This window comes from Oreochromis aureus, linkage group 17 (assembly GCF_013358895.1).
Source record: "Oreochromis aureus strain Israel breed Guangdong linkage group 17, ZZ_aureus, whole genome shotgun sequence".
NCBI lineage: Eukaryota > Metazoa > Chordata > Actinopteri > Cichliformes > Cichlidae > Oreochromis > Oreochromis aureus.
In genome coordinates, this window is record NC_052958.1 from 12,512,522 (window position 1) to 12,539,337 (window position 26,816).

Below are 26,816 nucleotides of genomic sequence, written 5' to 3' on the forward strand. Positions count from 1 at the left end.
TAGCCTGCATAGAGTAAGCTCACTCTGCAGCCCCATCTCAGTGTGAGAGCAGCGGGTGGACCCAGGCTGAAAAGCCTCAGGCTGCCTCCTCATGACATCACATGGTTGCAGAATGACTTGTCTAACAGTCGTCTGTGAGGCAAGACTTCCTAAACACAGTGCGGTCACAGCTCTGTTAATACTGAGAGCGGATACAAAAGGTTTCAGTTTGCTGTGCTCGTCATTTGTAGAAGGTAAGAACTTTCCTTCTGTTTCTGACTTATTTAAAGAAAAAAGGGACAAATGCAAACCTGTTCAACTTGTAGATACAAGAGCTAAAGAAAGAAAGAATTTGCCAAGAGTTTTGTATATGCTGCAGAGGAAGGCCCAGAACTTTACTTACATTGTTTAAGTGTCTTTTAACTAGCCTGTATTATAGGGGATTTGTCTGAGCTTACAAAGTAGGTGGCAGTGCTGCTTAGTAGTATGTACTCACTTTGTTTGTAGCCAAGTTAAAAATTGCACTAATTAAACAGCCTTCAGAAAAAAATCCAAATTCAAGACTTTAGAATCCAACACCTGCCTCTGATATTTCACTTTCAGCAGTGTTTGCTGCAGATTTAGGATTCCTGACAGGATAAACTCCGCTCCAGCTCGGAGCAGTGCAAACAAGACAGCACTTCAAAACAAAAGCGCGATGAAAACACATAGGGGGACACATTAATTCATCTGCTGCTTGCAGCAGTCTTGCAGGCATTATGCCGTCATGTGTTCTGTATGGTGGAGTATTAAGATAATCCTTTACTGTGTATTTACATACCTTTGTCAGTGGCTTACTAGAAAAGGGAAGTGCAGTTTAGCTGTAGTGCTCTGCTACTTGTGTAACCACCTTAGTTTTCTTAAAATTGTCTTCACGTAATTTTTTAATTGAGTACAGTTTTTTGCCTGTCTTACAGGAACCTGCAACCAGGTTTAAGTCTGTCTGTAAGCCACCAAGTTATCAGTGATCTCGTCATCTGGTGCTACTTCCTGCCTCTGTTGTCATGGTGATTCTAAGAGGCCCAGAGGACTGAATATAGGGCTAATGAAGAGGACTTCAAAGTACATGCAACCTACCACAGAACAATAAAAATAAATATACCACAAAAAAATAAATATATAACGATAAGAGAGACATAGCGAAACATGGAGGAGGAGGAGGACGGGGTGAATGGCTTTGGACGGAGCCCAGAGAGGAGGGGCTCTGACTGGGGTCGCATTGCCCTGCTGGACAAGACCAAGGAGTTCTTCCAGACCTGTGATGTGGAGGGAAAAGGCTTCATCACTCGCACTGATATGAGGGTTAGAGATGGAGGCTGTGTGTGTTTCTGTGGACTTTACACACTTCTGTAAAGTCTGCAGGCATCTGACAATTTCACATTATTAAGGCAGATATAGTATATAAGACATTTTAAATGGTAGTTAATGAATCAAGGATTAATCATTCAGTGTATATACTGTCAGAAAGTAAGGCTTAACCAACTCATCTATTAGTATCATTGCTGTAAACATTTTCCACCAGTTAGGTTAATAATTTTGCCAGCTCAATATGAATATTTATTTTCTTTTAAAAACAGGGAGGGGTCAGTTTTTCCTTGACACTTTTACTCTTTCAGCAGTTTTTAAAAATCCGTGGAGGACCTGTGAGTGCATTAAGCCGCTGCTAAGAAGAACAACAGTTCGAAAGGACACGCTTTTACCTGTGGAACAATTTAGTGTCCTGCAGGGCTTTAATAACAGTGAGCACCGAGCAGGGACCACTCAGTGTCACTTTTTCAGTTCATATTACCGTTGGTAAAGAACTCGGAGCACTCAAACAGCCTGAGAAGTGTCGGAGCAGCACGGCTGATGGAAATGTTTATGAATATAAAGCCACTCTCTCAGCGCACAGGCTGCAGTGAAGAGCACAGGCAGGAACAATGCATGCAAGCCTCTTTTTAAAGGTCTGACCATTAGCGAGCTGTGTTCCCAGCTAATTAGGGCAGCTCTTGTGGGCTTGTGTTGAGGTCTTTTAATAAAACACTCTTACATTTAAAAAAAGAAAAAAACTCAGTGCAACTGTTAGGTCAGTGTAAGCTTCGTCTGAGCTGTGTCACTACAGAGGAAAATGTACTGTAGAGGATTTGAGGTGCGAACTTATCATGTGACTTTTATTTATTGTGTCTTAAAAGTAACTTGCAGTGGTTTTACAGGGAGTGTGTTTCATTTTGAAGTGGAGTTCAGCTCACCACAGTGGTATTTTAAAGTCCTTTTTGTTTATGTGTTTCTCCTGGCAGAGGCTCCACAGAGAGCTGCCTCTGTCCGCAGAGGAGCTGGAGGACGTGTTTGACTCTCTGGATACAGACCACACGGGTTACCTCACACTGGAGGCATTCACCTCTGGATTCAGTAGGTTTCCTGCCATCAGAGCCTCTTAGCTTGGATCACACATATCACACTTGTTACTGCAAATAGCTTTCTCTATGTCGAACCTGAAATAGAAAACATTACTATAGCATCAAGTTGAGTTCAAGTTGATTTTGAATACTTAAAGATATCTTGTAGTTCTACAAACACAAAAAAACAGAGTGGCTTCAAGTGCAAAATACAATAATAAGGAATAGTTTGTAAAAATGCAGGCAGGGTTGATTTGTGACAAGAGTAAAAGGGGAAGTTTACAAGATGATAGTGAGATGCTCTATGATGTTTTTTTTTATAGATGGTGATACTAAAGCAAAGACAGGAAGTAGAGCTGGAGTGTTAACGTGTTCATCAGGAGTGACCAGATGTGGGTAGGATTACAAATGAGTACATCAGAGGGACAGCTCAGGTAGAGCGGTTTGGAGAAGCAAGGATAGGATGGTAGGAGACTAGAGGAAGGATGTGAAGATAGAGCTGCCAGACAATAATGAAAAGTAGAAGACCACAGAGAAGATTTGTGGATTTAGTGATGTAGGCAGATGATCCACTGTAGCGATCATTTGCCTAATGGGAGGCAGATAATGGGAGCAGCTGAGAGAAAAAGATGTGTGAAGTCATGAAAAACTTTTGAATTTATCTTTCAAGCTTAAAAGCTGTGGGCGTGTTTCAGGTCAATTCTTGCATGGTCGAAGAATCTCTGTGACTGATGACCAAAATCAGGCCCCTGGCCCAGTCTTCAGGGCTAAGGAAGCCCTTTATCAGAGCCAGTGGGAAGCCAAGCTGTCAGGAGTTGAGGATGAGGAGGAGAGGCACTTCTGCATGCTGCTGGAAAGCCTGGGAGCCAGTAATGTATTTGAAGAGTGAGTCTAATCACGACAAAACCTTATGTGCATTATTGTTTTTTGGTCATGATCCATTCTTGACAAACCTGTGGGCTAAGTTGAGTTTTGTCTCTCCCTCTTTATCTCCTTCTCCTCTCTTTCTCCAGTCCAGACGAGGTGCGCAGCCTTTGGATCCAGCTCAGACGTGATGAGCCTCACCTCTTGTCCAATTTTGAGGAATTTCTGGCCAGGGTCACCCATCAAATCAAGGAAGCTCATCAGGAAAAGAAGGAGATGGAGAGCGCCCTCCAGAGGTAGTAGGGCAGAAAACACATACACAAGGGGCAAGGGAAAAGGGGCTTTTGATGGTGTTTTACCCATTCACAAGGTTTTTAGTGACTATGAGTGTGGAAGAAATATTGGACATGAGGTTCAATATAGGGAAGGAAAGAGAAAGAAATACAGCACTGTGCAAAAGTCTCGAGCCACCCCTAATTTCTTTATATAAAAACAGGATGCCTGTTTTCTGTTTGGATTGCTCATATGATGATTGTGGGCAGCGTTGTCCTGTTTTTATGGTTCATGGTAAAAAATGTGTGTGTGTGTGTGTGTGTGTGTTTACAGTGTGCTTGGGATCACTGTCATATTGAGAAATTTAGCTCTTGCCAACCAGATACTATCCATATGATGTTGATGGTGGATCAAATTCTGATAGTACTTTTCTGCGTCCATAATTCAGTCAGACACTAACTTCTGTTTGTACCTCTATCTGACCTCATCAGAAGAGGATTTGAACCAGAAATTTCAAATCTGGATTCATCACTTCATAAGACATACATCGGCCTTTCCTCTCTATTTCCTTTCCTTAAGAATGTCTTCTTGACAGCCACTCTTCCACTGAGATCACTTCTGACAAGGCTTCTGTGAAGAGTACATGGATCAAACAAAGGCCCAGATGCATCTCTCAGACATCGTGCGATGTCTTTATTGAATTTTTTTCCCTGCGTCTTAAGGACATGACTTTAAGATACCCTTCATCTTCTTTTGTCCTCCACTTGTCCTCATATTTTAACAACACTGCATACCATCTCAAGAGAGGCCATGTTTTTGGCAAGTAAGACTATAAGTAAGGAAATGCATATGCTATATACAATGTTTTGTTTATTTACTTTGTTTTAACCAACACTTTATGGACTAAAAACCACCATAAAGCCAATATGCTTCTTATGCATTAGCCCCTAAATAATGAGTGGCATAAGGGTGGGATTCTGTTTACATTGTGGACTCCAGCCAGAGCCTGCTGCATGGGATTTACCTGTAATTCTCTATAGAACAACGTCTTTATCCATGTCAAATGACCACTAATCTAGATCCACACTCTGACTGCCTTCTACTGGTGTGGAAACACATTAATCATATGATTGAGTGAACACAGAGCAAAGGGGGATTTTTTTTTTTTACTGTATATTAATGTATTTACTCCCCTGATATGCAGAATGACATACTTGATGATTATAGTCTTTTGTCTTTGTAAACGCAGCATGAGCATCAGTGGGATGTAGGCTTACTCATGGTACTGCATGGTACCATGCTACAGCTTCTTATTCTTCTAAACTTAACTAATTGGCTGCTGGGGTCTTAACGATCATCACAGGGATTGTAAATACCAGTCATTAGTAGTCTGAAAATGTGTTTGCATGTCAAGTGCTCACAGTGTGGACAGCAATGTTGTTCTGTTTTTAGATCTTACATGTACCACTTTGTGTCTTTCATCGATAAATTGTCACGGTCCTGGGTCGGTGACCCAGTGTTTTGAGTTTCTTGTGTCTCTGAGTTTTTGTATTATGATCTTAGTTCCCTTTGTTCCCCCAGTTTATTCTTTAGTCTAGTGTCTTAGTTTGGCTTTCTTGTATTCTCTTTGGTTCTCTGAGTATTTAATACCTGCCCTCTGTGTCTCTTTGTTGTTGTTCTGTGTTTCTTAGTTGCTCTGTCTCCCCTAGTCTAGTTTGCGTCTGTGCTACTTCCTGTTTTACTTTGAAGGTCCATGTCTCTTGTGAGTGTATCCTACTTTGCTCCCTCGTCTCGTCAGTTCTGATTTCTCCCAGCTGTGCTCCCCTTCTGTGTCTCATTCCCCTCGTTACTTCCCAGTGTATTTAAGCCCTGTGTTTCCCTGTGTCAGTGTTGCGATCTCCCTCATGCTGTGTGTGATTCTCCCCGTGTCTCCTGGTATGCATTATAATTAGCTTTTCCCAGTTTAGTTTTGTATTGCTTGTGTTCTGTTTTCCAGCAATAAAGCTGTGCTTTTGAGTTCAAGTTCTGTCCCCGTGAGTTTGCGTTTGGGTCCAATCCCTGCCTGCCACACAGCCGAAACATGACATAAATAGTTTACCTTAACGTGTCATTTCAGGAAGGCAGCAACACATGACTGTGAGATCCGGTATTTATATGAAGAGATGGAGGCACAGATCAAAAATGAGAAAGAACGACTGCTGCTAAAGGTAAAAGAGCTCAAACATGAAGAAAATCTGACAAAGAAGCATCTCCTTGGCAACCGAAGAAGTAAAAAAGATTCAGAAATACAAAGCGAGATGTTTAAAGTCCAGCTGTGCACGCTGGACTGCACTGTACAGAAGTGCACTCTCTGACACAAGATGACTAACTTCAAATTTAACCTCCTAAGACCCGAACTCTTCCACAACATGCATTTTTAATTTCTCTTTGATATTTGGGCATATTGGGGCCCGATGAATGTAAAAACAAAGAATTACCAGATTATTTTTTTTTTTACCTTATTTTTGTTTTTAAGAAAAATGAGAGCCACAAATGAGGATATTCATTTAATATTTTGATAGAACAGTAGCAGTATAATGTCCTCGTAAGTGGATATCAGGCCCATGTAGAGCAAAATTGAGTATTTTGGTCTAAATAACCCAAAATGTGATGTCCACATATGTGGACGGCAGGTCCTAGGAGGTTAAATAACTTTCTGTGTGGTCATTTTAAATCTGATTTCAACACAACTGGGATAGGCTCCAGGGCCCCCGCGACCCTGAAAAGGATAAGCAGAAGCGAATGGATGGAACACAAGTAAAAAGGAAAAAAAGCAGTTCCTTATGGAAGCTGATAGTCTTCCACACTCAACCACTAGACAGTTTATCATGAATTCTGGGTCTTTCAAAGAGAGAGAACAAGCAGTAGTAATGATGTAAGCGTAGCTTTGCTTATGGAAGGATTATATTGTATTGACAGCAGTGTTTTTACCTTTCGAGCTAATTTTGTGCTCTTTCTTTTAACCGCAAGTTTAACCTTTTCTTCTACTGGTCCTCAGGACTCTGAGCGGCTTCAGTTGCGCAGCCAGGACCTGGAGCACCAGCTTCATACGAAGGAGAGAGAGTTGGAGCAGCTTTTCCAGAAGCAGAAACGGGTAAGTTTATATGGACAATGCATCCCAAAGAAATTCTGCGGTCATGTTTAATAAGAACATCCACCATTGTAACAGCATGACAAAAAAATTTAAGCTGTCGGTAAAAACATTTGTCATGTGTAACTATTGAACAGTGGGCTTGTGGCATTAAATCTGTCGTGTAGAGAGGATTTACACCAAACCTCACTGTTTTGTTCCCTGTGCAGATATCCCCTAAGTACACTTACCCAGCATTAGTGTATTATAACTCCTGTGAATATCTCCCTGTTTAGTTAGAGCACCAGTGCTCTGAGCTGAGCAGTGAGAAGCAGGAGAGCCACGTAGAGAACGTCAAACTGAAAATGACCAACAACGAGTTGTCCAGAGCGCTGGAGAGCACCAGCCAGGAGCTGGTGCTGGCCCAGGAACAGCTGGCTATGCTGCAGGAACAGGCTGCCCGGCTACAACAGGAGAAAGAAATGTGCGTATAAGCATTGTTTGTATTAACTGTGTTTCCCTGCAGTGTGCCATAGAGTAGCTATTTAAAAGTAAGTTTTTTCTGTCTTGTTTCAGGGAAATGTACCGAGTAACTGAAGGACTGCAGAGGGAAAAGCAAAGTCTAATGAAGCAGCTTGACCTCCTCAGGTATAATGAGAACACCCAGCACTTTTCAAACTTGGGTACTAGTTGGAGTTTACATCCACTGCATAAGTCCACGAGTTTTTGATGAGCCCGTATGCACACTTTTGAGCCTGTGTGGACTGGAGACAATTCAAAAGTTGTACAATCATTCATGCCAATGTTGAGTGGATATAAATTTCTGACCACAACTATTGTTTTACTCATTTTGGCTCCTGGTTCAGTCCTAACTGGCCAAACCCTATGAATCAAAATCTAAGGTTCAGGGATTTGCAAAGCACAAAAAACTCTGTAACGTCCCTTCTTTAACTTTCCAGAGAGATGAACAAGCATTTGAAGGATGAGCGAGACTTGTGCTGTGGTGTAGTAAGTAAATAGTATTTTATGTAACTGCATTAACTCGATTACAGCACTAGAATAGCTGAGTAATGCACCTTCTTTTTTTAAACAAGCCTCGAACCTCACTCAGAAAAAAGCAGAAGCAGAGAGCGGGCCTCGGCAATATATTTGATGACAGCAGCCAGCCGGCAAAAAGGTGATTCATTCATCATTCAAGTACTCTTTTTAACACAATTCATCCCTGTCAGATTGCTTCCTATGCAACAATGACAAATGTGATGTGAAAATCATGCATCAAAGGAGGAAAAACAGAGGATGTCTGATTCCTTATACTCACAAAAAATAGCCAAATTAACAACTAGAAATATTAGAAAACTCAAGTAAATTGATCCAGTAAATCCTCTGTTTCTCCTCTGTCCCCAAAGAGCCTCACTGTTGGTGGATGCGTCCTACCTATCTCTGGAGGCCTTGCCTATAGAGCACCTTCAAATCGTTTTTGTTGCTTCCTCCTCCTGTAGTGAAGATGACACCGCCGCTGCCACCCCTGCTCCCTCCACCACAGCTGCTAGCAGCCCTGTGTGCCAACAAAGGCCTTCAGCGAATAGGAACTCTGGCTTAGCCAACGGTCACATCAGCCCCGCTCTGCCTAAAGGGCATGACGTGAAGACAAAGGCCAAAAGGCTGTCCACCAAAATGGCCACCAACAAGAGGGTGTTGGGGACAAGCAGAGACAAATCAAAGAAAGTTGAAATTGATAAGAAGGTGGCAGAAGAGGAGGAGGTGTTAGATGCACCGCCGGACGGGTGGCCCCTCCGCAGAGTCATCTCCATAGAAGAGGACCACCTGCCCCACCTGCTCCAAGGAGAACCTCAGCCCTTACTGCACCAGCTCAGCGAGGAGGAAGACGAGAGGGATGAGGAGGAAGAAGAAGACAGACGGAGCGACCTCAGTGCTTCCCCACGTCACATCTCAGTGTCAAAAGAAGCTCCTCCTGCAAGGAAATCCTACTTTACTCAATCGAAGAAGACCTCGCCTGTATCTCCAAGAGGACAGCCTGTAGGAAAGGAAACCTCACAGGTGTGTTTACGGCTCTCCACTTTTATATATGCTGTTATATAAGTTACTGGAGAGGTAATGAAACTGTCTTTCTAATTGCTCGCCTACAGAAGGCGAAAGAACTGTTTGCCCCAGACCGCCTGTTTAAAGTGGTCCTGGTTGGAAATTCCAGCGTTGGGAAAACATCCCTGCTGCGCTCCTTCTGTGAGGGCCATTTCCACCCTTCCACAACTGCTACTGTGGGTGAGAAGAAAGGCAGTCATATTTTATTGATGTTTCAGGGCCAGTTTTAAACAGATCTGAAGGGCATGTGTGCGAGTGTGGCTGTGGATGCCTTTCCTGAATACTGGGGGGCGATTTAGCATCACATGAAAGGGCTTGTAAAGTCACACTGCCTGTCTAAGAGCCCTGGCACACATTGTACTACAGATTATGTCACTTTGGATGAATTTTCTTTATCCTTGCTTTCATCTTTTCCAATCCTCCTTTTATGCCTTGTTGTCACCACCTTTCCCACCCCTTTCTCTGCTGGAATGAAGCACAGACACTTTGATCCCCCTACTGGCCATTTATATCATTGCTCCTCTGTAGTGAAAACAAGAAGTAAAATCAAGCCTAAATTAAATGTGAGAAGTGTGTCCTTATATTATGTTCTATTAAGTATTATATGTTATTATATGTTTTTTTTAATCAGGTATTGACTACAGTGTGAAGACATTAACATTGGACAATATGCAGGTAGCCATGCAGCTTTGGGACACTGCAGGCCAAGAGAGGTGAGGGACCCTTTCCTTCAACATATTTCAGTTAACTGGTTGGATATAAACCACTAATATCTTGCAACTTGAAGCTTACCAATAAAATACTAATTAATAATATCATATCAAGAGTCTGAATATATAGTCAGTTTATTGCAACCTTCCTCCAATCTTAGGTTTAATCTGGGAGAAATTGTGAGGTTTTTTAATACAAATTATGACTTTGCATTCTCAAAAACAAATTTTTTTCACACTTGCAAATTCCCTTAAATTATGCTTTTTACCCTGGCTCTGTATTACTTTATTTTATTTTAATTTTTTTTATAGAATTGCTCTAATATGCCCTCTTAATAAACACAATTCCTCTTGCAATACTTTATTTTACACAAATGGAAGTGTATACAGTATATACAGTTAGGTTAATAAGTTTCTGCAGACTGAAAATTAGAGATTAAGTATAAAATGGCTTTTATTCCACTTAATGCATTACTTTTGTCAAAACCTTTGAGTTAAATCCAATACTATGCACTTCTTGAGTGTTTAAAATCCTCTGTAGAAGTGAACAGAAGCAAAATTACAAAAAAATGTGTCATATTCCCAACGCTTGAATTTTTTTTTTCATGAATAGCCACTATAAAACATTAACCATGCAGTATTATTGTGGCAGTATTGAGGTGGACGTACATGATGTATTCCTGTACTCACATTTGAAAAATGGGCCACTGTGCTGACATTCAAATCCTGCTACTGACACAGGTACCGCAGCATAACCAAGCAGTTCTTTCGCAAGGCAGATGGTGTTGTGGTGATGTATGATGTCACGGTGGAGGAGAGCTTCAAGGCTGTGCGGCCCTGGATCACCAATGTTCAGGTTGGACCTTTGACCCATTCGGTCCTGTGCAAGTCTTGTTTTGTTGCATGCATGGTTCAGTTCATCCAATTTTGGAATTCACATTATTAAAAGCTGGGGTTATTGCTCATAACATTTATGCAGTTCACATCTTTGGCAAATCCTGAAATGGGAGGCTCTGGAACACTGTTCTTTATTTTCTCAGGAAGCAGCAGGAGAAGGGATCCCTATTCTCTTGCTAGGTAACAAAATGGACATGGACGAAGACAGGGAGGTGTCATTTAAAGAAGCTGAGCGACTTGCTTATGTAAATCTAATGCATTTTTGTGCAAGTATTGCCTGTTCTAGGACAACAGTGGGTCTGAATTTGTGTGCACACCCTTTGCAGGAAAACAAGGTGATGTTCTTTGAGGTCAGTGCCTACATGGGAAAGAATTTGACAGAGTCCCTGACCCACCTGGCCAGGTAAGATCAAAACAATCTGATACACAGCACAGTGCACACACTGGGGCTGCATTATGATTCGCAGCAGAGGTCAAGCCTTTTTTTTTCCTCTTTGTTTACTCAGAGTGTTAATGGAGCAGGAGGACAGGGTGAGGGACACAACAGTCATACTCAGCACTCAGCCTGTGAAGAAGAAAGCCTGCTGCAAGTGAAGACTCAGCTAACACAAAGAAAACCTGAAACCATAGGAAGAAAAAACTTTGTACTGCTATACTCAGTTTATTGAGAGGTAGATCATTTTTTAGGTCTGTGGAGATTAAAATGTTTGAAGACAAAACTGAAAACAGTAATGGACTTTAAAACCAGGAAGGCAGTAAATGCTTAAATCAATATACGGTAGAAGTCCATATAGTCTATGTAACCAAACTGCTGTCAAACTTTAATGGAAAGGAGCTTCTCCACAGTAAAACAAAAAGTTGTGCCATTACCTGTAAATGCTAAATCACAATTGTCTGTTTGTAGTATTTACAATATTTCTTATTGTAATTAAATAAAATCCTTTTAGCTAAGAGAAAAATCAGAAGTATACTGTAGCCTTTTCATAACTGAATCTTTGCTTCAAGTTTGAAATGAAAGCGGGATAAATGATTTGATTCTTTGACATTTTATTCATCACATTCTTTTTTTTTCATATTCTTTGTTCATCCGATCTCTAAACAAAGTGGTACATGGCATAATTGCATCATGTTTGTTACTGTTCTGAGGCATTGTTCTCTTTTATTCTGGCACCAAAGTTCTCAGTAATTGAAGAAATAAATTCCATTTCACATCTTTCTGAAATTAAAAAATGAAAAAGGATTCACATGCAGATACTTGCTAAAATAAAACAATGAATTACTGTACTCTCTATACAATTATACAATATGTAATAAATGTTACTAAAGGTAAAACAGTTAATGACTGTGCTATAATCCTCTTAACATCACACAAGTTAATCGTTTTCCATTCATTGTAGTAATAATAATAATAATAATAATAAATAAATGATTTTCATTTCATACATCAATCAAAATAATTCTCAGAAACAGACAAAAAAAAAAAATCAAGTAGGATGATACATTCAATGAGGTGCCCGGGTCAGTCAAGTTGGTACACATGATGGCACTATTGCTGATAGATACGTGCCTATTGTGATGACATCACCTAGATGCTGGCTTGATGGCATCCAATCAGATGCGTCCAGATGCCCTCCCTGGCAAACTGGAATGCTTGTTGGAGAGCCTGTGCCCTCCCCCTCGCTGACCAGAGGGGCTGAGGCTAGGTCTGCGGCACGGCTTGGTCTGTTGTTCCTAACGCATTTTGTAGTCGTGGGAAATGGCGGCCTCGCATAGCTGTCCTTTAAAATCTAGCTCAAGGGTGAACTCCAGGTCACGCTGCAACAAACATTACCAAAAGTGAATAGAAGTAATCAGTTACAAAGAATTACACACAACCAAAAAGGCGAAGGAGAAGCAGCACTGTAAGAAATATTTCCTTAATTAAAAAGAAAAGCGATTCTCTGTTAATTAACAGCATGCACACAGCAAATAAACAGGACATTTTTTATTAACAGTAACTACAGTGAAAATAGGACACCATACCATTATTTGAATATTTTGTGTTATTTGGTGTGTGGTCAGGATACAGAAGAAGCAGCTACTTTTCGCCAGCTCCCTTGCCACAAGGGGTCACCGTAGTGGGTAGCTCTTCCTGACGCAGCCCCAAAGGGGATTTTGTGGCTCAGGCTGGAATTAAACCAGCTACTTTTTGCTTGCTAAGCAAATATGCGCTATTGGAGGCAGTCTATAGTAAAACAGGATGTTAAAAATATTGCATTTTTTACTAATTGAAGGTGTATCTATAGTAAAAAGAGGACTTTTTCCACTATTTGTAGCCATATCTTTATTATATTTCTATGTTACTGCTGTTCTAATTTAGGTAACAGATTCAATGTTCCCTTTTTAAGTCCAGACTCTTGAAAATTTTCAGTCTTACCACATTCTTCTCGTTGGGCCTGACAGCAAGACTGCCAAAGATCTCCTCTCCCTTCTTGACAGTTAGGTAGTCCTCTAAATAAAACACAGTCTGCTTCCAGTGTGTGCTTGGAGCATCTGGAGCTAAAGATAGGATGTGATGGAGTGCAAGGGAAAAGGCAGGGAAGTGAAAATGAAAGATGGTGGAGATGATAAAGAGAGAGGAGGAGAGAATTTGAAATTAGGTTAAAGAGGAATGGTGGTGAAGCAGTAAGAACAGGCAAGGAGGAAAGAGGAGTAGGGGAAATAAAAAGATTTACAGAAGAGTCCTGACAGGCACTAGACTGCCTTCGGCATGTTAGCATAGAAGAAATATAACAGCAAAGTGCCTGAAATTCTCTCATCCAATGGGAAAAATACAGATACAAGAGATCTCCTTCGGTGATGCTCAGCCTCAGGGCCAACAGACAGCCAAAAAATAGAACCGCCTCTACGCGATATTATGTAAGCACCGGATGCGTGAATGTATTAACATAAGCTTGCATAACAGCTTTCACTATAATAGGTGTCCTCAACAGCATGATGACAAGTGCTCGGTGATTCTGCTGGTGCAAACACTGGTCACGTAACACCAGCAGAGTGTAGCCAAGAGCTAAGGTGCAGAAATGGAGCGCCATCCATTTAATATCCACTGATTCACTGCTCAAACTACTCAAGTGGCTGCGGGGCGAGCCAGAATGTGAATCTGCTTGACGGTGCAAGCAAATCTTCATGTATCCTTGGATACAGTTTTATACATTTTATAAACTTTTGTGGTGTAAAATAACTGAATAATATAGGAGAAAAAGAAATGTCACTCATCGGTGTTTCAGTTAAATAACAAGTGGATTTGGAGAATGTGTTTTATGGCATAAGTTTCAGAAAGGATTAATACATCTGGACTTTTTGTAAGTGTAGACATTTAAAGTTCCATAGAATTGTTTTATCATTGAAACTCTTTTCATAAGCCTTTCTGTTGCATCGCATTGGGTACAATGCAATAAAGTCCTGATAGACAATCCTGGGAAGTAATTGTCCTTGTCTGCTATGCAGCATAACACAACCTCACTATATAAGCACCATATGGAGAAAGTAATATCAAAAATATATAGTACAGTACTGTGGAAAAGGCTTGAATCACCCCTCATTTCTGTATATTTTGCTTCGATAATGGGAAACAGGTGCAGCAGTTTGTTGAAACGTGCAAACATAAATGGAGTATATAAGACAAAATAGAGTTTACAGCTCTAATGAGCTTGTAAGTGAATATTTGGTAGGGCCACCTTTATTCTGCAACACAGCCTGAATTCTCTTAGACAAGCTTTCTTGTCATTTCTTTAAGTTTTATTCAGGAATAGTTCTCCAGGCTTCTTGAAGGACATTCTTCTATGGATGCTGGCTGTCTTTTGTTCTTTTCCTTGTTGGGATGATCCCACACTGCTTCAAAAATACTGAGATTCAGGCTCTGGCCAACCCCTGATTGATAGTTCGATTCATGACTGATAGTTCCAAGTGTGTTTTTCTGTGTTTGGGATCATTGTCATGCTGATAAATCAAACTGTTACCAATCAGACTCTTCCACATTATATTGCACGGTGGCTCAAAACCTAACTGCACTTTTCTGTGTTCGTTATTGAATCAATTTTGACAAGATTCCCAACACACCTCCAACTCCACAACAAATCCATCTCCAAACCATGAGAAAGGCTCCGCTGTGTTTTACAGATGGCTGTAGACACTCACTTGTGTACCTCTTTCCTAACCACCTCGGTGCATATTGATGATTTAAACAAATCCAAAATGTAAGTTTTGGCTTGATCACTGTGTAACACCTGCTGCCACTTACTTTCTGCTCAGTTCTCGTGTAATTTGGCATACCTCAGCCTTTCATCGCTGTTTTCCTGCCTTAACCTCCTAGGACCTGGCGTCCACATATGTGGACATCACATTTTGGGTTGTCTAGACCACAAAACAAAATTTTGCTCAACGAGGGCCTGATATCCACTTAGGAGGACATTATATTGCCACTGTTCTATCGAAATTTAAAACAAATGTCCTCATATGTGGATATATGTACAGGCCCTTGTAGAGCAAAATCAGGTAAAAAGATAATTCTTTGTTTTTACATTCATCAGGTCCCAATCAGCCCAAATAGCAAAGAGAAATTAAAAATGCATGCCATGAAAGAGTTCGGGTATTAGGAGGATAAAAATGGCTTATTTACAGACACCCTTCCTTTCTCATGAGACACTGAGCCGTAGTTGGATCAGCCGAAGGGCCAGATGCATTTTTCCTGGAGTTTTTTCTATTTTTAAAAGACATGCATTTCAGACACTGTTCATCTGCTGTAGATAATTTTGTCATTTCTTTTGTCCTCCACCCGTGTCTCACCAGTGTCCTCAATTTTGTTAATTACACTACCCAGCATGCTCAGAAATGTCAAGGTTTTTAACAATAGATCTTAGGAATCACCTTGTTGGTCCAGAAATAGTATTTTAGGGCTGTTAAACTGTGGTGTCTTTGGAAGTTTTGATAGATTCAGCTAAAGAATTGGAACAAATTATGTATTTTTGTAATGGATTGCTAGTCATAGAGTTCCAAAAGATAAAATTACAATTCGTTTTTTGCTACGTTATCTGTTATGTGTGGATATAAAACTGATTCATCCCTTGAAGTAGGTGACTTTTTTTAAACGCTTGAATGATTCATAGGTCAGTGTTAAGTGGCTCACCAAATAAGAAACATTCCTCTTCCTTAAAATAAGTGAAAAAGCAGCCAATGTCTAAAGAAAAACCCTGGAAGATTATCAGAAAGCTGGGGGAACGACCAGTTAAACCAGTTTACAATTTTGAAGTCTGGTTGCTTAGAATGAAAATATAAAAAAACAAGGGTTGATCAAGACTCTTACACACATTGTACCAAAATATGGGACACAAAATTTTTATTTTTTTTTTCTATTTGATTGACCCAGAGGTTTAAATCTCAAAAGTCTTTAAAATAAAAAAAAAGGCTCCTGTTTAGCCTCACCAGTGGAGAAACCAGTCTTCTTGTGACATTTGGTGAACTCAATGGTGAAATAGGTGACCAGAGCATGGACGTAATCATTGCGCTGAATCTGCAGACAGAAGGCTGAGGTGAAGGACAGGTCCTCTGGCTTCACAGTGTAGATGTCCACTTCCTGAAAATAAAATTGCCAGTAGCTGCTGTTATATATTTCAGGGCAAATGAGCTTGAAATCTATAACCATGCTATTTTAGAACAGAGCCACTGTACAATCACAGGCTTGCAACTTGCCACCACCATTTGCGATCTCTCACATACACATGCGGCACATGTATGTCAATGCTTCTTGATTATTCACCATGATTATCGTGCATGTGCGAGAATATGTGTGTGTGTGAAAGCCCACGGGTTGAATCACGGCTGGCAAATGAAGCCTGCTCGCACTACACATGCTGTGTGGGTGTCCTCCCTCATGTCTACAAGGGAGGGAGGTTTTGTGTGTGTGTGTGTGTGTGTGTGTGTGTGTGTGTGTGTGTGTGTGTGTGTGTGTGTGTGTGATATCAAACTCTGCCTTACTGAGGTAGCCACTGATCTAAGTACTTTGTCACCTGCTAGGCATCATACTGGGTTCAAAATAGAGGAGGAGCAGGTGCGTCTCTGCTTTGCATGTAGATGATGCTGTATTTAAGGGATGGAGGGGGATTTTTATTTTAAACTGCAACCTGTTCATCTTGCCCAGCCTATTGGGCTTTGGAGCACTCGGCCATGTGGCGTCACCATGACAGATTGTGATTTAACACCTCTGTCCTTTCCAATGATACCAGGCCAGTATCGTATACAGCAAATTGTAGGAGGAGAGAAAAAAAAATCCCCGGGAGCGACTTTGTAATTTTAGAATGCGAGGAATGACTGGCAGTTTGAATTAAGACGCAGTGAAGTGGCTGGCAGGGGTGGGTTGGGGTAAAGATGCCCTGAATACATACATGTAAAAAAGATACCTGCAGTGAGAATAAAATTTCAGACAGGCATGTCAGTGGTTAAGCCCCTCCATCCTAACACATGAATCACCTTTTCTGAACACAAAAGCAAGACCATCGCTTATCACACTGATGGAGAGCCCATTTCATTCCCACTGGTGACTCAATGCCTGCTCTTGTGTGACATTTCACCATCGCACAGAGGGAGAGACTGAGTGAGACCTCCCTATTCACTCAGACTACTGAGGCCTGACATTGTTTAAAATCAGAGAATGGGACACAAGATGAAAGGAACGGTGGAGTGATTAGAAAAGTGAAAGTGAGAAATGAGACTATAAAATGATGTGAGAAAGAGATAATGAAAAAAGGGGCAATGAAGACATAAAATACTCGGAATAGAAAGAAACATGATATATGGAGAGAAAAGGGACAGTGAAATAGAGAAAAGGTAAAGGTAGAGGGGACAAACAAAAAGGCTATCACCTCTGTGAATGCTCTCATCCTCTGTTCATTTGCGAGATGAAAGACAAGCTTCTGTTGTATCTTCAAGCATGAAAACAGAGCTGCAGCCTATTGCAGCCGGCTAGAAATCTCTATTATGTACTAGAAAATAGACTCAATAGATGGGGAATGTTCACAGTAACAGAGTATCACAGCTGTCTGACTTTTTCTGGGAATTCATGTACCCAGGAGAAAGAAAAGTGTTTGGATATGTGCCACAAACAGGTATGAAATCATACTGTAGATAAAATGCGTTCACAAACTGGTGCAAATGCAGACTAACCTTCAGAAGGCAGGCGTTCGTCACCACTTGCTTGGGATCTACCACATCTACCAGAGGCTCTTTGATGGCCACATTGCGAATGCAGCTCATGTCGAACCCATATACGTTTTCCCACCCTGTACATACAAAAAACAAACCAGATACCCATGTGAATAAACATGCACACAATATGTGTTTTCTGGATTTTTTTTCTCCTTCAGTTTTCAGGCACACGCAAAGCTCTGTTCTCCCTGTTCCTGCTAAGCTGTCAGCACAAAAAAGGTAGCAGAGAAAATAAAACAGAGCGCTTAACTCTGCCAGGAAGAACAGTCCCGCTGTCTTTCTGTCTATCCAGGCCGTATGTGGAGAAAGACAAGCCGTCCCGAAAATATACTCTGGCCTCCTCCTCTACCTCCTCCAGAATGTCTGGCATCCTTGTTTTATTATAATTTGGGCTGAAAACACACCAAAAAACACATTCCCTCAGTCCCTTCACTCCACCTTGCTTTGTCAGGAGGCCAAACACTAAGTCTGTATCATGAGATGGTGAGTGTGCCACCAACGCAAAAAAACTAAAAATAAGAGTGTGAGGGTTTGGGGTAAAGTGAGTTCTTCTGGGATTCATGTGAAAGAATGTACCTTTATGTATGTTTAGATGTAATAAAGCACAGGAGGCCACCTGTGCAGTGAAAGGGAACTCAGTAGGCGTTATTGGCCCAGATTCAAAGCCGATGTACATACAAGTTTGAATGGCACCTTTAATACTGGATCACAAGGTTAAGCTCAGCCCTCCAGCTGTGATAGCTATTTGAACACATGCCGTGAGTTTGGAGCAGAGAAAGCAGTTCAGGATAAAAAGTAACACACTGGTTTAAATGCTTTTGAACCTCTTGCTGCACAACAGGTTTCAATGCTAGATTAAACTACTTCACCTTAAATTAAAAATTATTTGCATTCACACAATTTTTAATCTTATGGTCTTTATGGCTATACACTGTAAATACCCTGTACATTTTAGCCACTTTTACAGAAGGTACTGCTTTTTACTGTGGCATTTTTTTTTCCCCTTGCAGTCACTAATCAGCATCTAAGAACAATCTATGGCTTGTCATTGTCACATAAAGTACTGTTTGGTTCTATAACCTACAGCTTCACTCTTTTGGTTCAGTCTTAGAAGTAGCTAGCTCTTTCGGATGTTTTCAGTCCCAAACAAGTTGCTCTACTAGTGAGCAGAGTGGAACCCAGTATTTCATTTAGCAACTGATGAAGTCTAAAGCAGTCATGTAAAAAAAGAAACCTTTCACAGGACTATGCACTTTAGCAGCTTGTAAAACCACCTTTAACAGCAATTTCTGTATGACTTTATCAGTCTTTCACATTGTTGTACACTGAAAAAAAGGGATTGGCCAGCTCTTGGATTTATGTAAGCATCTTGCGTATATTTAACACAATTGCCTCATGCTTTAAAGTTAAGTGTAACTATATAGTGTAGAAACTACGTCATATGCAGAGAGGGTAGATTAAATTGTTCATATCATGTTCGAGTGAAGTAAGTCAATAATATAGCAATGTTAAATCCCGCGACACCGCACGGGATTTCAGTCTCGCGCGCTTGGATCGTGGTTTCAGGAAGGCATCCATCTCAGTCAAGTCAAGCAGCCGCCTTTACTTTTTTTGGTATACCGAAAAGAAGTAAATTGGGTGGTTGTTACATTAAAAAAGTCTACCTTTTAATTTGAACACAAAAGTTTCATGTTTCTATCTTGAACGTAATTAAATCATGTAGGATCTGTATGAAATTCAACTTAATTTGTTCTTGTTGAGATGACATGATACAATCTAGTAAGAGTGGTTAGTTGCTGGACTCATGAAATTCACAAGATTGCATGAGATTTCAAAATCACTGAAGTTATAAGAGGCACACAACTACACACGCACCACGTGTATGCTATTGCTTTTTATTGTGGTTTAACCTGTCAAGGACAAAAACGTAAAGAAAATTCTGCATCAAGCCTCTTTGAGAAGCCTGGGTTGGTGGCATGGTGGTTAGTGCTGTTGCCTCACAGTAAAAAGGTCCTGGGTTCAAATCCACAATCTGGTGCAAGTGCTTGTTTGTTTCTTTGTGATAGACTTGTGAGCTCTCCAGGGTGTACCCGGCCTTGTAACCTATCACTTCAGGGTTATGCCCCAGCCCCCCTGCAACCAGGATAAAGATAGGAGGATGGTAGTTGTTGTAGATCCATTAAAATTTTATGGTAACTTTGTTGGACATTATGTAATATGAAGATAACATGTAGTATTTAAGTGACAAAGTAGTACTGGGGTAAAAGTTATTGAATACTGTTGAAATAAAATGACAAAATTGTGTAGGATTAAAATATTCCAAGAGCTCAACTTACTTCATCTAAACATGTTCCAATTGTGTTTTCTGAACACAAAATGCACAAGTTTATTGAATATGAATAAGTTGTGTTGATTTAACTCATTTGTTTAAGTTTCTGTCAAAGCAAAACATTTGTGTGCAACCAATGTCCACTATTGAATCAAGTAAATCCAACATGGCCTTTTTTTCAGTGTAGAGGAATTCTGGCCCACTCTTATTTACAGTGTTGCTTCAGTTCTTTGAGGTTTGTGGGGATTTGTTTATCCACAACTCTTAAGGTCTCAATGCAGCATTTCAATCAGGCTCAGGTTTGTGCTTTAACTGGGGCATTGCAACAGCAGCATTTTTTTCCCATTTTTAGCCATTCTGTTGTACATTTGATGCTTTGCTTGGGATCATTGTCTTGCTGCATGACTCCTTATCAGACCATATGTAAAGTAGACAGAAAGGCATGAAGTGGGAAAAGAAAGAGCCTCGGGTCTGACCCAAACCTGGGCTGCTACTTTTCACCCTTGCAGAGGCTTTCTCCCGGCGAAGTCAACACTTGTTCAGTCTTTTTCTACTTGTACTGTCACAAACGTTAACATGCTAACTCACACCTGTAGAGTCTGAAATGTAACTTTTGGCCTTTTTGTAATCTGGTTTTACTGACTACTTAAATCAGTTCGGAATACAAACCAAATTTAAACAAACATTCATATTCTATGCACTTGATCTACTACCCATCCACAGGAACCATCAAGCTGTGAGGCAACAGTGCTAACTGCTGCAGCAACATGCTGCCAACAAAGTGGGCACTAGTTAAACACAGCTGAGAGGAAGACCAAATGAATTTAAATGAAACTGCAACAAATGTATCGTAACTACTCACAATGTATCTTAAAGTCCTTGTACTGCCTGTCTTCAATGGCTACCACGTAGAGCGCTGCTCTGTCAGGGAACATCAGGCCTCCAGGTTTCTGAATACAAGAAGAAAAAAGAAGTCAGGTATCCAGTGAACACACACACACAAAGGCCATCAATCACTCATACTGTTCACACACCTGGCATGTAATAAAAGATCACATGTGCTGAGTTCAAAGCCTGCTGACAGCCATTGAGGTTAGAAACCTGATCATTCATGTATGACCTCAGCATCTGGCGAGCAGACACATGCAAGCGAGCGTACAGTAAATCCTCCACTTCATCGCTGTCTGCTGTTTTTATCTGTCAAAAAGCCTTATTTGTCCACCCAGCCACTCACAGACACACACGCACATAAAGCCCTGCTTAACTCCCCAAACCTCCTGCAGCACCATCTTACCAGCCACTTGTCCCTGGCAAAGATGACCGTGTTGAGCATGGACTCGTAGAAAAGGCAGTAGCCCATCCACTCTGAGATTATAATGTCCACCTTCTCCACAGGCAGCTCCACCTCCTCCACCTTGCCCTTGAAGATGGTAATGACTGCAGTGTGCATAGCCACAAAACAGCAGGCAGTAAATTACTTCACAGCTTCTTCATCAGATTAGAGCAAATGACTTTATTCTCAAATGACATTGTTTGTATGCCTTGGGATTGCTGTAAATTAGTACAACTTAATTAATGTTGTCATCTGGCGCCTGATTTTTTTTTGGTGCATGCATTTTATTTGTCTCATTTCCCCATTCTGACATCTTTGACCTCCAGAGGAAGAAGACACCACTAATTTAAAGAGGTGTTGCACGGCAGGGAGTTTGGTATTACCAGTTGACCTATGATGTACAGTATATAATTAATTTCATTACTAAATATAAGGAAAAAGAATTTTTAAAAATGTATACATTTTCTCAGGGCCGGTGTTCATTCTTTCAGTGAATTTAAGCCATCTGTGTTCCACAACATTAATGAATGCAGTGCACAGATGCTTTCCTTCTAAAGTAGCATAAAGGGGCAGTTACTGAATTTATGCCAAGGTTTTGTAAATTGAGCTTGTCACAAAATTTCATTTATCGAATATTCAGAAATTACAGGAAAATTCAGCGATTCAATACTCTGCCCCTAATAACACAATTGGAGGTTAAATTACCTTTTTCTAATGACTGATAGTCGGTTCTACATCTACTTTTGGAATATTTATAGTTATTAATGCATAAACGGAGGTCCAGACATTATAACTTTACCACTAGCCTTTTGGGAATCAACTACTCTATGTTCAGGGGATCAAAAGCCAAGTACCTGAAATGTAAATATAAAAGATTAAATTAAAACCAGCCTAATGTCAAATATGTAGGTTATGAAACCAAGCATCTGTTTCCCATCCTCCCTCTGTGAAGTTCAGGGTGGCATTTTACAATGGTAATAAGCCCCACTGAGGGGATTCTGACTGATGGCAAAGATTACTGTTATTTGACATCAGAGGCGAGCTGCCATTTAACCATCAAGACTGTGACTAATATTGTCAAGTGTGACGGTAATGATGGAAATATACAGATTTTACACGCTACTTCTCAACCAGATATATTTGCATCGTTCTGTCTTCAGATAGATGGATATGGGATTATGGCAGTAATGAGAAACAATACTTCTTCTTACCGTTGTGCAGGTGATTCGACTTGATAATCTTCTCTGAATATTCAGATATACTTGAGCATTCAATCTGCAGGATCACAGAAAAAAAACTTCCAGTTAAAAGGTCGAGACATGCAGTTATTGGTCTATCTTTAAATTAAAAAAACACTTTTTTGATAAATGTATCAATAATTAGAAAATATTTCATGGGTTTTAGTGGGAGTAAACACAAAATATATTAATCAAACCTTGCTAATCCGTCTAAAAACACTAAGGGGCTTTTTGCATCTTCAAGTGCAAATAACAGTGTCTATGGATGCAGCTGCTGTTCTTCCAGATCAGTCATCTCAGCTCTGGTGCCAAATGAAAACTCATGATTAAACTTTCCTATTCATGGGTGTACTACAGTCTATAAATCATACATAACTGTGGGTTACAACACCAACCTGTCCCTTATAGCTGTTCTCTAAGGGGAGCCAGATGTCTCTTATTGCCTGTGTCTAACAGAGTTTGCCTGACAAGCTCTTAAGATACATTTTAAAAAAGCCGGGATACTTTTTAAAATAAATGTATTTGATATGCAGGAGTTAGAAGTCAAATATGTGTAGAGTGCAACTATTTCTCTCATAAAGATTTAAACAACAGCAGTGAAGCATTTGTTTGTGGTCAGATAGTTCATCTATTTGTCTCACCCCGTACACATGTTTGGCACCGGCGTTGGCAGCAAACATCGAGAGGATTCCAGTGCCGCTACCGACATCCAGGACTATTTTATCTTTGAACACGTGCTTGTTGTGGTACATGGCATTCCTGTAGGTCAGCGTCCGCACCTCATCTTTCAGCATCTCCTGCAGTGAAAATAAGAGTAAGAGTCCATGTTGCCTGATGATTTTTATAGTACCGGCACACGTACAAAGGACCAAAACTCAACTACCAAAGAACGGTGTGATTCATAAATATCCTCAAAGGAATACATATTACACATTATGTTACATAATGGATCTACATTGTGGCAAGTGTGGGCAGTTTTGAGAAGACATTGATTTTTTTTCCATGAGTAATGATATGGAAAAGGCAGTATTTAGGCCAAAAGCTTTAGTGACGGTGGCAGAGCTTCTTGAAATAGACAGGAGTACAACACAAAGCCTTTGGGGACTGCCTGATACCCATCTCCCTGAGCCCATTCACATATCCCACTTTCCTTCTTTTTCACTTTGCACTGCTTTAATCAGGACACACTGGTTGTCTGCAAGCAGACAAAAAGCTGACCTATATGCTAAATGCAGACACTGTTTAAGTGGTCTATATGTTCCTAAACTTTTCCACCATCTCCTTTGCACATACCAAGGTCATTAGTTGGGCTGTGGCATTGGCACTTTACTTCAGATAGTTTTAAAAGACAAACACAAACACTTTTTACTACTGGAGTGCTGAATATGGATTTTTACCATGCATATATTGTTTTTTTAGTGGCAGTTGGTAATAGAAAAGCCTTGTGTTTTGTCACTTGTCAGCTACTCTTAAATTCCCCTCATGATATCACTTTTAATACTTAAACTCCCAGCATGAACCAAACTTTATTATTCGATAAATTTAATAATTTCAAAAATGTTGCAGATGCTTTTGTTTAAATCTCCTTTTTAGGACAGATTCTGAGAGTTCTGATTTTATTTTGTCTCCATTTTGTTGCGTTTAGTCGTTCATTAGGCTTTCCCTTGGCATCTGTTACCTTAAGTGGATCTACTGAACTGGAGGCTTGATTTCTGTTCTTAGTTATAGAAAAATATGGCATAAGAATATGCATCAAAATCAAAATCAAAGCCTAATTGTCCATGTATATTACAGTGTTAAATCAGTTTAGGTTATTTTTTGACATATCCTACTAGTGTAAAGCCAGCCAAGCATGGTTGAAATTCCTTGGTAAAGGTAGAAAGAGTCAAGGGGGTGCCTTTTTTTTCTTCTTTAAATTCTAATCATACCAAGCTGCTGTTTTTCAGCCCTGTCTGCATACCTCATGGATGCCAAAGTGAGCATAAGAGTCAAAATAGTAGTCCCGTGATGTCATTTCCTCGGGGCTGATGAACTTGGCAATCTTGCCTCGACCAGGACAGGTGGCCAGTGCTGCTACATGAGGCGTATGGGGGACGCAGGGCACATGGTGGGTAGTAGGCACTGGTTTAGGCAGTGGGGAGGGCTGAGCAGACTGAGAAATGGGGGACATTACAGGCTGTTGCCTCTGTTAAGGACATACAAGGAAAGAAAAAGGGAGAGTTTGTAGCATCCTTTAGACATCACAGGCAAGTTAATGGTTTAAAACGAAATTATAGGAATACATAGGTTACAGGTTAATAAGGGTCTTCTAGAGAGATCATTAAATTCAAGCCAAGAATAAACTCTGAAAATATTTTTTGAATTGTATTGTAAAGCCATTTTCATAACACATATGAGACAGCGGTGATACACAGTGCACTCATGGAGGAGCCGGCAAGAGATGCAGGTTCCGCTTCAGCACCAAGGACAGCGGACATTATCACGTTTAGCAGCCCGTGTCCGTCCATCAGTAAAGAACCACTAAACCAAAATGCAAATATTGCATATGCATCGTCTATTTTAACTGCAATTGCATGCATCTTTTGAGTCTAGAGCTGCCCTAACATCTGCAGGACATTGGGAAATGCACTTTCCTTAGCTTGCACACCATCAGTGCAAAATCTATTCTTAAGCTCGTCTTCATAATTATCGCTAAAAAAAAAAAAATCAGAGATATGCATAATATCTACACCAAATGTGTTGACACGATCAAAAAATACCAGACGGAGAGTTCACCGGTCCCGCTAAATACGGTGCAGGACACCACAAGGTCCCTACCTCTGAGCTGTCCGCCTCCGCCATCTTCCGCCGTAGCAGCAAACAACGCGACGAATGCCTCAGTCCCATGAGAGCCGACGAGATTTAGGCTACAACTCTTTTAAGTGTTCGGGGGCTCTGAAATCCTAATAGAAACGTGGGAAAAATAACAGAGAGCCACAGAATATGACTGGAACACACGGAAAAGTGAGGGTCATTCTAAGAATGTATCACAGTTTCTTACAAATTAGGCTAAACCCACTCCCGGTGGAAAGTTGTGAATATGAATTTGAGCGAGGTGAAACGTTCGGTTATCCATACTATAAATGCGATACAGGTTGTTTTTAGTGGGAGGACTCAGGGAGGCAGAGCAGTCTATTGGCTGGAGAGATGATGTTGCGAGTGGAAGGTTGTAGGTTTGATACCAGCACTAGTCGGTCCTTCCGTTAAAACCCTCGTGCGCCGCTTCAGCGTAACCCGCTCGCTCATTTTTACATCTCCGGTAAAAGCAGGCTGTCAGAGAAGACGCGAAGCGTAGCCGCACCACCACCAAGAAAGACATTCAGTCGCGTATTGCAAAGGCAGTTCCACAAAAATGCTTCTCATCAGCCACTTCATCTCTTGGAAACAGCTCTCATCACAGGGACTCCGACACCAAAAGTCGCATCTTTTTGTGTTAAAGCCCTTTTAGTTGTAACGCCGAAGAGAAAGTTTTAAAAAAGGGAGTTCAAACTGCTTAGTGTGCACCCGCCTGCCAGTTAAAATGGGACCCCGCTGACGACAAGAAATGAGTGGTGACGAAAATACAACTGTCACCAAAAAGAATAGCTTAATCTCTGCCTTCTCAAAGATAGATGCCTTCTCACCCCAGACTTTCCCACAGTTAAAGGATCCAGGCAACCGGCAAGATTCTCAGTGACTCGCTTAAATAACACAGGTGTTTGAGTTGGAGAAGGAAAAAAACCCAACTGCAATACAAACTGGTATGTTAATTCTGACCATGGGGGTGTTTAATGATGACAGAAGTGTACGCTACCTTTATAGGTCCCTTAATGATATCTGAATTAACTGTAAATCGATTACAGGTGTGCAGCTTCCGATTAGTAGCAGTAAATAGTTTTTAATTACTTGGCACGAAGCCTATCAGAATCGAGGACCAACGTTCTAGAATTATCTAGACATAAAGAACCAATCAGCTTCAAAGAAAACTTTGAATCATGTTATAGTTACATTGTTACTTGAAATTTGATTCCGTTTATAATGTCATGGTTATTTGTGGAAAGCTAAAAACGATTTTGACAATATGTTTTTTCAGTGTTACAACCAAAATGTACAAAAAAGTTATTTGGCCCGATTCATGACTGAGTAGTCTACCGCAGACAAGGCATAGCAACAGTCATGTATTCGTTGTCGTATGAAAATCAGTCAGAGCAGGTCCACTCAAACAATGCACATATAGATTAATTCGAGCACATTTTTACATACTTTATTCGATAATTTCCGTTTTGGAATCTTTATTTTAAGTATTAGAATAT

At 40.6% G+C, this 26,816-nt stretch overlaps 2 protein-coding genes across 3 annotated transcripts; one reads left to right on the forward strand and one right to left on the reverse strand.

Annotated features, from left to right (window-relative positions):
- The first annotated feature begins 111 nt into the window (after positions 1-111).
- Positions 112-11,678, forward strand: cracr2ab (calcium release activated channel regulator 2Ab). 2 transcript variants are annotated; one of them, XM_039601584.1, is made up of 18 exons: positions 112-233; positions 936-1,320; positions 2,295-2,406; positions 3,089-3,278; positions 3,407-3,553; positions 5,647-5,737; positions 6,568-6,663; positions 6,936-7,123; positions 7,216-7,287; positions 7,599-7,647; positions 7,734-7,816; positions 8,046-8,697; positions 8,787-8,919; positions 9,371-9,452; positions 10,191-10,305; positions 10,490-10,591; positions 10,673-10,749; positions 10,853-11,678. In XM_039601584.1, the coding sequence occupies exons 2-18, from the start codon at positions 1,165-1,167 to the stop codon at positions 10,938-10,940; spliced, it is 2,433 nt and encodes an 810-aa protein (XP_039457518.1). In that variant the 5' UTR covers positions 112-233; positions 936-1,164; the 3' UTR covers positions 10,941-11,678. The 2 variants fall into 2 exon arrangements, with proteins under 2 accessions (XP_039457518.1, XP_031582362.1); XM_031726502.2 differs by having other exon boundaries at positions 8,139-8,697.
- Positions 10,912-25,537, reverse strand: LOC116309892 (protein arginine N-methyltransferase 8-B-like). The gene is made up of 11 exons (XM_031726622.2): positions 25,526-25,537; positions 25,303-25,427; positions 24,446-24,670; positions 23,127-23,282; positions 22,459-22,522; positions 21,209-21,351; positions 20,777-20,864; positions 17,544-17,659; positions 15,807-15,957; positions 12,763-12,884; positions 10,912-12,161 (listed from the first exon to the last, which is right to left on the reverse strand). The coding sequence occupies exons 2-11, from the start codon at positions 25,369-25,371 to the stop codon at positions 12,078-12,080; spliced, it is 1,218 nt and encodes a 405-aa protein (XP_031582482.1). The 5' UTR covers positions 25,372-25,427; positions 25,526-25,537; the 3' UTR covers positions 10,912-12,077.
- Between the last annotated feature and the right edge of the window lie 1,279 nt (positions 25,538-26,816).

Coding starts and splice junctions, on each gene's coding strand:
- cracr2ab (XM_039601584.1), top strand. CDS start 1,165: ATGGAGGAGGAGGAGGACGGGGTGAATGGCTTTGGACGGAGCCCAGAG. Junction 6,664..6,935: donor TTTTCCAGAAGCAGAAACGG/GTAAGTTTATAT, acceptor CTCCCTGTTTAG/TTAGAGCACCAGTGCTCTGA. Junction 8,920..9,370: donor TTCCACAACTGCTACTGTGG/GTGAGAAGAAAG, acceptor TTTTTTAATCAG/GTATTGACTACAGTGTGAAG.
- LOC116309892 (XM_031726622.2), bottom strand. CDS start 25,371: ATGGGACTGAGGCATTCGTCGCGTTGTTTGCTGCTACGGCGGAAGATG. Junction 21,352..22,458: donor GTCGAATCACCTGCACAACG/GTAAGAAGAAGT, acceptor TGCACACTGCAG/TCATTACCATCTTCAAGGGC. Junction 15,958..17,543: donor CGAACGCCTGCCTTCTGAAG/GTTAGTCTGCAT, acceptor TTTTATTTTCAG/GAAGTGGACATCTACACTGT.